The sequence below is a fragment of the Pectinophora gossypiella genome, chromosome 21, assembly GCF_024362695.1.
Source record: "Pectinophora gossypiella chromosome 21, ilPecGoss1.1, whole genome shotgun sequence".
In the NCBI taxonomy this organism is placed as follows: domain Eukaryota; kingdom Metazoa; phylum Arthropoda; class Insecta; order Lepidoptera; family Gelechiidae; genus Pectinophora; species Pectinophora gossypiella.
In genome coordinates, this window is record NC_065424.1 from 6,038,774 (window position 1) to 6,053,544 (window position 14,771).

The 14,771-nt window shown below is 44.0% G+C and overlaps 1 protein-coding gene across 1 annotated transcript in view; it reads left to right on the forward strand.

Moving 5' to 3' along the window:
* The window catches only part of LOC126376757 (low-density lipoprotein receptor-related protein 1), a 131,641-nt gene that overhangs the window by 24,192 nt on the left and 92,678 nt on the right, over positions 1–14,771 (forward strand). The window contains exons 3-16 of the mRNA XM_050024327.1: positions 1,678–1,824; positions 4,482–4,610; positions 5,194–5,340; positions 5,971–6,084; positions 7,198–7,326; positions 7,995–8,145; positions 8,947–9,062; positions 9,544–9,706; positions 10,358–10,583; positions 11,637–11,814; positions 12,116–12,247; positions 12,525–12,705; positions 13,279–13,376; positions 13,991–14,123. Of these exons, the coding sequence (XP_049880284.1) occupies positions 1,678–1,824; positions 4,482–4,610; positions 5,194–5,340; positions 5,971–6,084; positions 7,198–7,326; positions 7,995–8,145; positions 8,947–9,062; positions 9,544–9,706; positions 10,358–10,583; positions 11,637–11,814; positions 12,116–12,247; positions 12,525–12,705; positions 13,279–13,376; positions 13,991–14,123 (2,044 nt within the window). The remainder of the gene's footprint in view (positions 1–1,677; positions 1,825–4,481; positions 4,611–5,193; positions 5,341–5,970; positions 6,085–7,197; positions 7,327–7,994; positions 8,146–8,946; positions 9,063–9,543; positions 9,707–10,357; positions 10,584–11,636; positions 11,815–12,115; positions 12,248–12,524; positions 12,706–13,278; positions 13,377–13,990; positions 14,124–14,771) is intronic.

The window sequence follows — 14,771 nt, forward strand, 5'->3', positions numbered from 1 at the left end:
TTCTTGGTCTTCCCCTTCCTTTCTTTCCTTTTATCTTTCCTTCTATGATGTTTTTAATAATTTGTTGTGTCCAATCATAAACGCGAAACTTAATAATTCTAACTTTAAAATGATAAAGGTTCATACAAACTCTGCCACCGGTTTTTACCTACTTAGGGGTTGAATTTCGCAAAATCCAGCGCTCCGCATTTGCCCGGCCAAGTACTTAATGCTTTTTGCGGCAAATCTAAAATAAGTCACGTCAGAAAAAAAAGGAAAAAGGAATGCAAAAATTGAGACTCCTAGCATTTGTAGTTTCTGACTTCGTGAAGAGTGAGTCAGTCTGTGACCTTTCGCTTTTGTATATATAGAATAAGAGAGAAATCCACACAAATATCAAAACATGTTCGTTGTAGTTTCTCTAACTCCAGTGGCACGTATGGCAGGGATCCAGAATTGTGATTAATTATACAGCAAATACCTACCTACCTCACTCAGTACGAGTGTAGCGTAGAACGCTTTGTTATGATATAGAGTGGCGCATTCACATTTGTGTTTTTTTTGTCATACTATTGTCCATAGATGTTAGTGCACACATACATACATACATAAACTCACGCCCGTAATCCCTAATGGGGTGGGCAGAGCCACAAGTAATCAAAGACAACTTGCAGCCACTGTTGATACGAAGTCCAAAGATGGATATGATGAACCTTATGGTGATCAGGGATCAGCCTATCGCCCATAACATTAGTCCATCATGTTAGAGGACACAATCCCTCTGTCGGTTTTTACGACATGCCCGGGAAGAGAAGCAGCTGAACGTGTTCTATGTTTTTTATATGCTCCCAGAACAGCATAGATGTTAGTAACATAGTACTTAATCCTTGTCTTGGTTAAATAAATATATTTACATACATACATAAACTCACGCGTATTTCCCACCGGGGTAGAATTATATTAAACTAGCTTTTGCCCGCGACTTCGTCCGCGTGGCGTGTTATAAAAGAGAGATCTTTGTGTGTGGGAGAAAGGTTAAAAAATGCTTCATTTTTAAATAAGGTTATAGTATAAGTAGCTCAGTTAAATAATGAATTGTTATTAATTTTTAGATTATTAGTTTATGATAATTTGGTTTAATATAAATTTAGGTAAATGTTTTTTCCCGCTAACTCCCGTTCCCGAGGGAATTTTGCAATATCCTGTTGCAACTAAGCTTTAAGTTCACTAAGGTACCTGCATGTCAAATTTCAAGTTCCTACGTTTAGCCGTTTAGGCTGGGCGTTGATATGTCAGTCAGTCAGTTTCTCCTTTTATATATTTAGATTAAATTATATAGAATTCCGTTAAAAAAAAAGAAAAATAGTAAATGAAATGAAAGAGAAAATGACACAAATTAGTTGTGTTTGTTTGACAAGAATGGCAGTAACTATCAGTACTATCCAGAGGCGGAGGACAGGAGTCCTAATACGGCTTTGAAATAGACTACTCTGGGCGCCATCCCACTCGCGTCAGACAGAGTACTGCGGGGCGGAAGGCAAGAGGGAACCCACTGCCCTATTTTCCCCTAAAAAGTAGCATGGCACTACACCGACAAGATCGTGGCTCTTAAATTAGTGATGATTTCCTTTCTTTTTATCCCTTTTTTTTTTACTTTTTTTGACCTTGACTCTGACCTTGACTGTCTACCCGTTGCAGGCATACCAGGCGAGGAGTTAACCCCTTCAGAGGTGACATGCGACGCGGGACAGTGGCGCTGCGCAGACGGCGCCCGCTGTGTGCCGCTCGCGTGGCGCTGTGATGGCCGGCCCCATTGCGCAGACGCATCCGATGAGTTTGATTGCAGTTAGTATACTTATTACTATTAAACAGAACGACTGATTCAGTGATTAGTGATTATATTTCAACAAAGATAACATTTTCACACACAAAAAGGCGAAAAAGTCATGTAAAAAGAACTTTATTAGCTAACCTTTAGAGCAGATATGATCTGAGTGCAAGAAAGAACAATTTGTAAAAGAAAATCAGCCAGTGTCCTTACTATTAGAGAGTTTTTACAACGGGAACTTTTCTGGGAAGCCGTTCCTAACACGCGCAGCCTAGTATGGCAATGGTTAAAACTTCCCCTTTATTTTGAACGAATTCTCATTGCAATTCGGCTGCGTTTGACATCCCTAGCTTCAAGGGTTGTCTGGCAGAGATCGCTCATCCGGCTGCCTTTGCCCACTTTTAGTTTGTAGTTTTTCCTTGTATACCTGGGGGGTTAAAATTGCTATTGCTATTGTTAAAATTGTTACGGAGGTGAGGAACTGCATGTCACTATCTTTAGACTGTTCTTGCGTATGTGGGATGAGGGGAGCGTGCCTGCAGACTTTAGTGTCTCTCGCATTTGCTCCTTGTATAAGAACAAGGGAGACCGCTCAGACTGCAATTCCTACAGGGGCATATCTCTTCTGTCTTCACCGGGGAAGGTCTTTGCTTGCGTTCTATTAAATCGCCTAGTGAAGCTAAGCGAAAACATCTTGCCGGAGACACAGTTTGGCTTCCGACCTGACCGAGGCACATGTGAGGCCATTTTCTCTATACGGCAACTTCAGGAGAAGAGCAGAGAGCAAGGTCAACCTCTGTATCTTTGTTTTGTTGACCTAGAAAAGGCCTTTGACAGTGTGCCTCGTGAAGCTCTGTGGATGGTACTAGCGAAACTGGGATGCACGGACAAGTTTGTGAGGCTAATTCGACTCCTGCACGATGGCATGCAATGCTGTGTCAGTATGGGGCGCGATCAATCGAAATACTTCGGTGTTACTTGTGGCGTCAAGCAGGGATGTGTTCTAGCGCCGACTCTTTTCGCCCTTTATTTTGCGGTTGTAGTTCGGGACACCTTGCAAACTCTGTCCGAAGGCGTCCGTCTTCGCTTTCGTACCGATGGCGGTGTTTTCAATCTGGCCAGACTAAAAGCCTACACCAAAGTGTCTTACACCACCATCACGGAGATAATGTACGCAGACGACTTGTGTTTCGTGGCGGAATCCCCGGATGGTCTGCAACGGCTTATGTCGGGTCTCTACGAGTCATGTCGTCGATTTGGCCTGAAAATCAGTATCAAGAAGACCGAAGTCATGGCTCTGGATACACTGAGTGTCCCTATCGACGTGGTGCTCGGCGGGGACTTGCTTAAGCGGGTAGACAAGTTCAAATATCTGGGGAGCACGATAACGTCTAAGTGCCGCCTTGACGATGAAGTAAACAGTAGAATTGGAGCCGCTGCTGCTGCATTTGGTAAACTTCGCGCCAAGGTGTTCCGTTCGCACGAGATTAAGCTACATACCAAGGTGTCTGTGTATACGGCGATCGTCCTGCCAAATCTCCTGTATGCCTCCGAAACCTGGTGCCCGTACCGCAAGCACATCCGCATGTTAGATAGGTTTCATCTCAACTGCCTCCGTAACATCTTAAACATTCATTGGTACGATCGTGTTCGAAACACTGAAGTCCTGCGACGTGCGAATGTTGGAGGCGTTGAGGCCTATTTGATGAGGCGGCAGTTGCGGTGGTGTGGGCATGTCTCCCGTATGTCTAATGACAGAGTAGCAAAGCGCATCTTCTACTCGGAATTGCAAGAGGGCAAGCGGAAACAGGGCGGCCAACTCTTGCGGTACAAAGATGTGCTCAAACGCCACATGAAAGGATGCGGCGTGGCCCCATCGCGGTGGGAGATACTGGCCCAGGATCGGCCGCAATGGAGGCATACTGTGAACACCAAGGTGTATGGCTTTGAACAGAAACGTCGGGAAGAGCTTGATTTGAAACGCGACGAGCTGAAGGCCCGACCATCTGCGGCCATAACTTACAACTATATCGGAGGTGTGCTGACGTGCAGTGAATGTGGCCGTACATTCGCTGCTAAGATCGGTTACGTCAGCCATATAAGAGCGCATCTTAGGCGTTCCTAGATTGGAGACTTGTCGCCATGGCCGAATACGGCTGGATGGATATATATATATATATATAAAATTGCCACATCGAAACAATTCATCTAAGAAAGCAATATTGCTATTTGACATTTGTTTGCATTGCGCAATTACTTTTACATGCGCAAATGTCTCTCTCTCTCTCTCTCTCTCTATTTAAGAGCTGCGCTCTTGTCGGTGGAGTAATCGCCATTCCTCTCTTCTTCCCGCCAAATCCTTCACCTCCTGACACGACACGACCTGCACCTTCTCTTTTATTTGTTTCATAAATGTTCTCCTTGGTCTACCCCTTCCTCTCTTCACTTCTATTTTTCCTTCTATGATGTTTGTCATAAATGAATCGTGTCGTATCAGGTGGCCAATCATATTTCCTCTTCGGTTCTATATAGTCTTCAGTGCAAATGACAAATTTCAATATTGCTTTTTTAGATGAATTGGTTTAATGTGGCCTTTTTAACCCCCCTGTTTTGTGTTTGTCCGTTTATTCATTCATGAATCAATGATTAACCAAAACGAATGTTTTGTTGACAGCGTGGAACACGACATGCAGCGGTCAGTTCCGCTGCGCGCGCAGCGGGCTGTGTATCGCGGAGTCGTGGCGCTGCGACGGCGACCCCGACTGCGGGCCCAAGGACGCCTCCGATGAGGACCCCTACATGTGTAACTACTACTTTTTTTCCTTCCTTTTGACCTTATCAACCCCGGTGTCAGTGTAACTGTTGTGTAACGGCCTCTGTGGTCCAGTAGTTGAGCGTTGGACTCACGATCCGGAGGCCCCGGGTCCGAATGCCGGGTGGGTTCATATCACAAAAATCACTTTGTGGTCCCTAGTTTGGTTGGGACATTACAGGCTGATCACCTGATCGTCCGAAAGTAAGATGATCCGTGCTTCGTAAGGCACGTTAAGCCGTTGGTCCTGGTGTAAGTGACTAGTTGTTACATGAGCCATCATAACCCTGACACCAGGGATGATGAGGCTGGTGTTCCACCTCACAACCCACACGATAAGAAGACTCCAATTTCAACCAAAAAATTAAAAAAAAAAATTCGTCAGAAAAAGAAAAATCAAAAAATCAAAAAAGTTTCAATTGAATTTTTGAATTTCATTAGTAATCCCGTAATCATGGCACTTGCAACGGTGTTGAAGTATCGGGAGTCTCATATCCCTGATTTTAACGCGTTAAGAACCCGGTATTATGTGTTTTAATTGGAAAATTAATCTCTGCACCTTTACCATTCACAGGCGAGAAAGACTTCAAGTGTCCAGGCAACGAGGCTCGGTGCGCGACGCCCATAGCTGGCCAGTTCACCTGCGTGGCTGTCAGCAGGTTCTGTGATGGCGTCCGGGACTGCCTCGACGGCAGCGACGAGTGGGACATCTGTGACAACTGTATGTATAACCCACCACCTTCCCATGGTCCTACCAACCTTTCGGTCATACGGACCTAAGGTCCGAATCACGGGCGATGCGAGTGGTACTTGCTCGGGGCTCTGTCCCACCCACACTTCAACTGTATGTATAGAATAGAATCGTCTTCTTCAACCGTGTGGATTGTGATGTGGTTTACCAACCTCATCAACCCTGGTATCAGGGTTATTATTGAGCCGCCAAAGGCCCCTGACTAAATACATACATCAGTAAGTAGTAACCGGGACCAACGGCTTAACGTGCCTTCAAAAGCACGGATCATCTAACTTTTTGGACAATCAGGTGATCAGCCTGTAATGTCATAACCAAACTAGGGATCACAAAGTGATTTTTGTGATATGTCCCCACCGGGATTCGAACCCGGTGAGCGTGAGCCCAACGCTCAACCACTGGACCACGGAGGTCGTTATCGGGTCGAAGGGCTGATTTTTCTGTCGTAATCATTATAATGTTATTAAAAAAAACAATAATTATTTAATGTTGTTAAATCTCGGAGCTGTCAAATCTTCAGATTAGGTAAGCAGACGCTGTGAAAAACGGAATAATGCTAGAGAGATGATGAATCATTATACGTAATGTTTTTGTCAACAGTCACCCAAACGCAGTGCGCCCCGCTGGGCTGCAAGGAGGGATGCAAACCAACTCACGAGGGACTCGCCTGCTACTGCAAGACTGGATTTGAACCGAATGACGGGAAATGTGTAGGTTAGTATCATTCACCTCGTATAACAAATAGACAGCTGTTTACAGTACGCTTGACCTGACCTTTCTTCACTAGATAGTATAAAAGAAAGTCGCTTTTTCTATCCCTATATCCCTATGTACGCTTAAATCTTTAAAACTACGCAACGGATTTTGATGCGGTTGTTTTTAATAGATAGAGTGATTCAAGAAGAACGTTTATATGTAAAATAAAAAAATAAATAAATAAAATATTTTATTTGCATTAACAATAGTGTACATTTAGAACTAGTAGCTGGAGTTTCCTATTAAGCATAGTAATGGTTATACAAATAAAATAAACAAAAAGACACTAAGTAGGTATAACAAATAATTGTTATTGTTAGAAGAGAGAGAGCATGTACGTGCGTCTGAGTGTGCTAGCCCTACGACATTGTCTTGGGATCAGAGGTTGCTCCACACAGAACAGTGGGTAGCAACCTCTGCTAACAGAGGAAAGACTTGTGCTAATTCAATTCTATGTGTAGTGTGTGTGGTGTGTGTAAGGGGGTGAGGGTGTGTGCGTGTATGTATGAGCGTGTGTTAGTGTGTCTAAGTATATGTATAATACCATCCATTAAATAGTGGAGAAATGCTGTTATTTTTGAGGTTTTTAATGTGATGTCGTAAATAATTTCATTTTTTCATCAGCATTGCACCCGAGCGAAGCCGGGGCGGGTCGCTAGTTATAAATAAATAAATTTTATTACTTGTAACTTGGACCCAGGATGTTAGTATGATTTCTTACTCTCTAATATTAGTATTACACAGATATACAAACATACACAATGAAAATAAGACATTAATTTACTGCTCATGTACGGACAGTCCGCCTACTCACAATCCTGCTCCTGGATTGAAGGTCAGACAGGCAGTCGCTTCTGTAAAAAACCGGACCTGTCAAATCTTCAGGTTAAGTAAGCGGATCCTGTGAGAAACGCGGTAACGCTAAGGGGATAGATATTTGTTCGGCAAAGTAGTTAATGCCATCTGCGGCAAATCGACAATAAGTCACGTGAAAAAAAAAATGGGGGGATAGTTAGAAGGGACACTCTATTTATATTCTTGAAATTATATTTTTTTTATGGTGGCTTTCAGACACGGACGAGTGTGTGCGCGAGGAGGCATGCTCTCAATCGTGTCACAACACGGTGGGCTCGTTCCAGTGCGCATGCGTGGCCGGGTACGTGATGCAGCCCGACGGGAAGACATGCCTCGCTGTTAATGGTGAGTTAACGGCCTCCGTGGTCTAGTGGTGTTGTTGGGCTCTCACATAACTCATACAGTTCGGAGCGGGGCGCACGGAGTGGGGCGTACGGAGCGGGGCGCGCGGCGCGCGGTGCGTGTGGCCGTTGACCCGTTCGAGCAGCTGATTACGGATACCGCAAAATTGTTGATGTCTCCATTACATTGAAGATTTTCGATAATTTGTCATTATTGCTTTTTTTAATGAAATTTTGTGTTCTATGCAGCTTAAAGCACAATATGGAATTGAAAATAATTAAAAACAAAACTCAAAATTTCATGAATTTTGCGACGGAAAATCCCACTAGATATTAACTCAGAATCAGATATTAACTCGGTGGGGACATATCACAAAAATCACTTTATAATCCCTAGTTTAAGTTAGAACATTACAGGCTGATCACCTGATTGTCCGAAAGTAAGACGATCCGTGCTTCGGAAGGCACGTTAAGCCGTTGGTCCCGGTTACTACTTACTGGTATAAGTTAGTAGTCGTTACATGAGCCATGTCAGGGGCCTTTGGCGGCTCAATAATAACCCTGACACCAGGGTTGATGGGGTTGGTAATCCACCTCACAATCCACACGGTAGAAGAGAAGATTCCTTAGTATGTTACCTACTGAATAAAGATATTTTTGAATTTCATACAGAGCCACAGAACGTGCCGGCATCGCTGATAGTGGCGACCCAGACCGACCTGCGCCACGTGTGGCACGGGCCACACCCGACACACCCCAACGACCACCGGCACTCTATACCGGCTCTGGGGGTCAGAGCTGTAGATTATTTGTATGCTAATGGGTGAGTACATTTCCTTACTAAATACTTAATAAGAGAAAAGCCAAAATATAATGTAAAATATGTATAACAGCAAGAGAGCACCAGAGAAATTCAACAACAGAAACAAAAAACGTATCAAAAATAAAACAAATGTCATTCCATGAAAGGCCGTAGACCAGCTTTTTTTTGACGTGACTTATTATAGATTTGCCGCAGATGGCATTAACTACTTGGCCGGACAAATGGAGAGCGCTGAAGGCTCTCACCCGGTACAACGTTTAAGACACCAGGCCTAAGTGTGCCCAGTTGGGCGCGAACCTCGGCTCAGGGCGTCGTCTGAGATGGAAAATAATTGAAAGAATTAATCGACCCTAGCGGGTCGATAGCGATAAGCGCTGAATGAGGGAAATCGTGGACCACGCCGGGATCAGTATCGGGGTCCTGAAGTGTTTGGTGTTGCGAGCTGATTGGCTGCCTTTATGGCTAGAGTACTCGGGTCGTCGGGATCGTATATTACGTCCTTCGGAGTACATTTCCACTAATCTATTTGAACCTACATAGAATAAACAGTGATTACTACGCAATTGGCTACTGACTACTTTCAATCAAAACTGCTTTTTCAAGGGATGGGTTTTCTTTTTAAATATCATAATAATGACCGAATGAATTATTTTATTTCACACCATACTTCTAGTAATAATGTGAACATAAACTATGTTAGTACTTATCGTACGTGTGTACGAATGTGTGTACATTACACATACATTGGAACAGCCAAGTTGATAATTATTATTGAATTAATTTTATTTATTTCTTTTGCAGCACGGTATGTTACGTACACCACAACATGAGCAAGAGTGGTATAACATGCGTTAAGGCAGACGATTTCTCCCAGCGCACCCTACTGCCTATACCCGCGCTGTTTCCCGATGTTAACTGTAAGTTTTATAAAACCTTCGTAATAATAGTAGACTTTAAAATGATAAGATTTTTTGTGCGTAATTTGGTATATCAAAATGGCAAGCTTATACAATATTAACAAACAAAAGCGACTAAACTGTCTAAAAACAATTTCTTTTTTAAAATTAGATACATTATAATTAATTAAATTCTAAACGTTATTATGTATCATATACCTCAAGGGTAAACATTAATTCTAAGCATCTTTCGTCACACTGCGGGCGCTTGTCGTCACGCTACGGGTTACGCCGGCAGTGTGACGTCTCTCCTATACTTGACACACTGGCGAACTCGCCCGGCTTAGGGTAGCCAGAGAATATGCCTACATTTTTTTTTAATATAAAAATTAGTATAGATTACAACTACTAGTGCCGCGCTAGCGCCCCGTCACGCCGGCAGTGTGACGAGATCACGACCACTTTACACATTTAACCACTTTATTATGTATTTACTTCCCAGCTGTAAGCCACATGGCGATCGACTGGATATCCCTCACGTGGTACCTGGTGGATGAGGGTCGCGAGGCGCTGTACTGCTGCTCCCACCAGCTGAGTCACTGCCGGCTGCTTCTGGACTCGGGTCTCAACAAGCTGCACGGGTTCGCCATAGACCCCACACAAGGGTGGGTACACTACACGTATCAAACAGAGCCAAATCTTTGGGGCTACCTTATGACGCCAGTCACAATAAATACAACAGATTTCTCTGCTCCACTTCCACATACATACATAAAACTACGCTTTTTTCCAGTTGGGGTTCTATTCTAACAGCCTCCGTGGTCTAGTGGTCAGAGCGTTGGGCTCACGATCTGGAGGACCAGGTTCTATTCCCGTTGGGGAAATTGTCGAAATAATTTTGTGAGACTATCCTTTGTTTGGTAAGGACATTGCAATCACCTAATTGTCCGAAAAAGTAAGATGATTCCGTGCTTCGGAAGGCACGCTAAGCCGTTGGTCCCGAGCTACTAGCCCAAACACCTCCACCAACCCGCTGTGGAGCAGCGTGGTATGCTTCATAGTCCCTCCGGTTGATTGAGGGGAGGCCTGTGCAGCAGTGGGACGGATATAGGCCAAGGACACAATCCTTCTGACAAGGAGCTGACCGCTTTTCTGATTCGCTTCCAGTCCAGCATAGGATCTAACTCATAACTTCACGGCTATATCCCTTTTGGGGGAGACAGAGGTACATCCATCGCAAGACCGACTAAGTGCCAGTAAGTTGACCAACGTAGCCGTATCGTCATCAAATAATATTTATCTTTCTTTCCTTGTAGCTACATGTTCTGGACTGTATGGGGCGCAGCAGCCCCGACTGTGGGCCGCGCGGACCTGGCAGGTCAGAACCGGACCTCATTAGCCTCGCTGAAGCTAGTGTACCCGTCAGCTCTGACCTTGGACCTCGCCAACAAGATGATCTACTGGGCCGACACGTATCTGGAGTGTATAGAACGCGCTGATTATGATGGGAATCATCGGTTGACTATCCGGAGAGGTTATGTGGTGAGTTGAATAGTACTTAATTTTGCGCTTACTTCGTATTGAAGTTTTAATTGAGATTTTTTGAATATATAATAATAGCTTCAACCCCACGCACACCTAAAGGTCCGGAACTCTGACGTCAAAACACGAAATTACTGTGGAATTTGTTTGAAAAAGCAACCTGTGACGATATAGAAAAACGTGATAAAATCTCGCACTTATTATTACATTTTTCTTTTTTAAAATTCACAAATCAGTTAAATAGAGAAAAGAAGACGTTTTTGTCACATTCATATCTGTCTTTATTTAGCGATCAGAATTTATATATATATAACCCCACCAACCCCACCCCCAAAACAAAACCCCAAAACCCCAAATATATATATATATTTTGTTTATATACAGTGAAACCTGGTTAAGTGAGACATTAAGGGACCTGCAATGTCGTTTCACTTATAGAGGTATTCCACTTACCCAGTGTCTCAGATATACAGGTATAAATAAATATCTGTCTCATTTACAGAGGGTTCCATTAATAGAGGTGAGAATACAGGTTATTTCAGTTATACAGGTGCGATCATTAAATAAAATAACGTGTTATGTATTTTTCAAATAAACATCTGTATGATAGTAAAGCGAAACTAAAAATGAAGGTAATTGTAGCTCAAAATTTGTACTTACGTACTTGGAATTACGTGTGGAATTTGTGGGTAGAATAAGAATGAGTAAACAAACAATGTTATCTCAGTTACAGAGGTTTATGCATATAAAATTTACTCGCTGTCTCAGTTATAGAGGTAACTATGACGATAAATCGAAAGAACGAATCCCAGATATAGAGGCTTACCTCGTCCCACTAACAGAGGTAATTCAGTGCCAAAGTGTTGGGACCTCAGCATGAGTTCCAGTTATGGAGGTTTCTCACTTATCCAGGTCCCACTTAACCAAGTTTCACTGTATATATATTGTTTGATGGGGTTGGTGATCCACCGCACAACCTACAAGATAGAAGAAGAAGAATTTTATAATTTATCTGTGACCTGGGAAACTACCCAATTGTTCTGTCCTTTTCAGACCCAGAAACTGCAGCACATATCCCTGCTGGAGACGACACTGTTCCTCCCCGTGTGGGGCAACAGCACCATAGCCATGGTCCCGCGGTACAGCCGCGACCGGCGCCGCGCCGGCGAGGTGGCGCTGGACGCGCGGCCCACCGCCGTGCTGGCCTACCATCGTCAGAGGCAGCCCACAGGTATACCCCACGGTTTACAGACCTAGGGGTCCATACTCCCTCCGGTTGATTGAGGGGAGGCCTGTGCCCAACGGACATATATAGGCTATTTATGTTATATTATGTATGTATGTAATATGTATAATAATATTTATGCAATTTAGATAATAATCTAAAGAAGGTCTAAATCATCATCCCCTTATAATTATCCCGTTTTTCACAGGGTCCGTTTACCTAACCTGAAGATCTGTCAGGTTCGGTTTTTTTTATAGAAGCGACAAAAAGAAGATTTAAATAAATAGTGTATTATTTCCTGTCGCAGTGCCGCACCCGTGCGCGGTGAACAAGGGCGGGTGTGCACACATGTGTGTGACGTCATACCGCGCCGGCCGGCCGCATGCGTTCTGCCTCTGCACGCACGGGTACCGCTTGTCTGGACTTAAGGATTGCGTTCGTAAGTAGCTACTTATTTATTTATTATTTTATTATCGATTCGCCCTTAATGTGCCACCTGATTGGGATGGCGAGCGGTTTTAACTAACTTAGCATGTAAGTTTTTGTTACTAACCTTATGGATCTTATGTTGTCCGAATAATAATTTTTGATTTTTTTGAATTGTATTAACATTGTTTAGTCTTATTTCTAAAATAAAAGATATTTCGCCCAAGTGAATACAAGCCGCTGGGGAGCGGAGAGGTGCCGTTGTATACGTAGTATTGTTCCTCCCGCAGGCGCGGAGCTGGACAGCTACCTGGTGGTGGCCCGCGGGTCGCCGCCGCTGGTGCAGGCGCTGGCGCTGCGCGGGGCGCACGCGGGCTGGGAGGCGCTGGCGCCCGCCACCGACGCCGCGCGCCCCACCGCCGCAGACGTCGACGTGCGCGCCGGGTACCTCTACTACTGCGACGTGCACAGGTCAGCTTTCCTGGACACAGGCAGCGTTCTGATCAATTCACAATGTATTCAGTGGTCGACGATCTCCTGTAGGTCGCGGGAAACCACTGGATGCGGGCAGCAGAAGATCGATAATTGTGTCGAGCCTTGGGCCAGCAGCAGTCGAGGATCTCCGGCTGGTGATAATGTTGATGATTGTCTGTAGCAGGGTATCTCCGCATTTTGCGATGTCGAAAGTTTAGGCGAAACCCGTACCAAAAAGGACAATCATTTGATAGTTATGCTTGCGTGGGTTGAGTTTCTGGACAGTTGTGTATCAATGTCCTTTCCACTCACATAATCAGACAGCTATCAGTAAGTAACTCGTCTATCGTTTGGGTTGTGAGGTGAATTACCAACCTCATCAGCCCCGGTGTCATGTGTTGGCGGCTCAATAGTAACCCTGACATCAGGGTTGATGAGGCTGGTACTCCACTTCACAACCCACACGATAGAAGAACTTTGTGGAACCAAAGATAAATATGATTAGTTTGCTCCATCGCTCGCTCAGGAATGACCTAATTACAATAACTAAAAGTCTTTTTTCCTCATCAGATACGAGATTGTGCGACAAAAGCTCTCCGGAGCTGACAGAGAAGTTTTCATAGAGCAAGACGTGGACAACTGCGAGGGAATCGCTGTCGATTGGATGGGTACGTTGAAACTTACATACAAATAGCAGAATCTTGAGTTGTCCGCAGATAGTTTGCAGCCAGCCACGATAGAAGAGACGAGATATCCCTTACGCGAATTTAGAAACATATATTCTGCAGGCGTCTTAAAAGGCCACATCAAAGCAATTGGGTCGTGCACTAGTTTTTGTTAACAAAACCTCGCAATAAATACAAAGTGGTCTCAATTGGGCCATGTACTAGGTTCAAGATCAATTATGAAATTATGATCACTAAATGAAGACACACACTCACACACTGGACCCACTGGGCCCGCGTGGTGGTTTAACGCCCGATCTCCCTATCCATCCATAGGGAAGGCCCGTGCCCCAGCAGTGGGGACGTTAATGGGCTGGTGACGACGATGACGATGAAATGAAGACAGATCTAAAACTAACGATAAACATTTTATTTTTTCTATTTAAGTTATTTATGATTTTTATCTCAAGATAAACGTACTAATAATTCCGTCATTCTATCAAGTTTTTCTAATTCAAATTCCATAGTAATTTTGTGTTTTGACGTTGAGTAAAAAGTAACTGATTTGACTGGTTGGAAAGTAGCTTATTGTCAACCAATAACTCTAAAAATTCCAGCTCGTAACCTGTACTGGACGGATGACGCGCTGGGCCGAGTGAGTGTGGCGAGCTTGGACACGGGTACCCGCCGCGCGCTCGTACACGAGCCCAACTTCAACCCGCGCTCCATCGTACTGGACCCCGCCAACGGGTAAAGTATATGTCCCATCCCATATACGGTCCCGAGTATTCATTCGTATACACTTTGAAACCATGTCACATTAACGCTTTCGACTGCTAAAGCAGCCGGGACCAACGGCTTAACGTGCCTTCCGAAGCACGGAGGAGCTCGAGATGAAAACTTTTTTTTGTGGTCACCCATCCTATGACCGGCCTTTGCGAAAGTTGCTTAACACTGTAAGTGCACCAATGAATTATTAATTTATCTCAAGTGCAGTCTTCACTAACACAGTTGACTCGGCCTTGGCTCGTCACACAGACGGCGATACGGCTCACCACTTATCACGTTGGTCTAACAGAAAGCTTAGTTCATCTTGCGATGGATGTACGGTCACGAGTACTAATATGTATACACTTTGAAACTATGTCACATTAACGCTTTTGACAAATTAAACCGTAAGTCTCATTAAATGTCGAATATGATAGTGCGAGAGGGTTCTAAAGTGGGTACATGATATTGCTCATGACTACAGGTTAGTGGTGACACCGTAACGAATACTGAGAGGGTTGATCCGTCGCAAAACTCATGTTTCTTTTTGTGTTCTAAAATTATTTGCCTTTACAACAGAAAGTTCCACGTTCCAATTATAATTATGTGTATTATTATTATGTAGTTTAT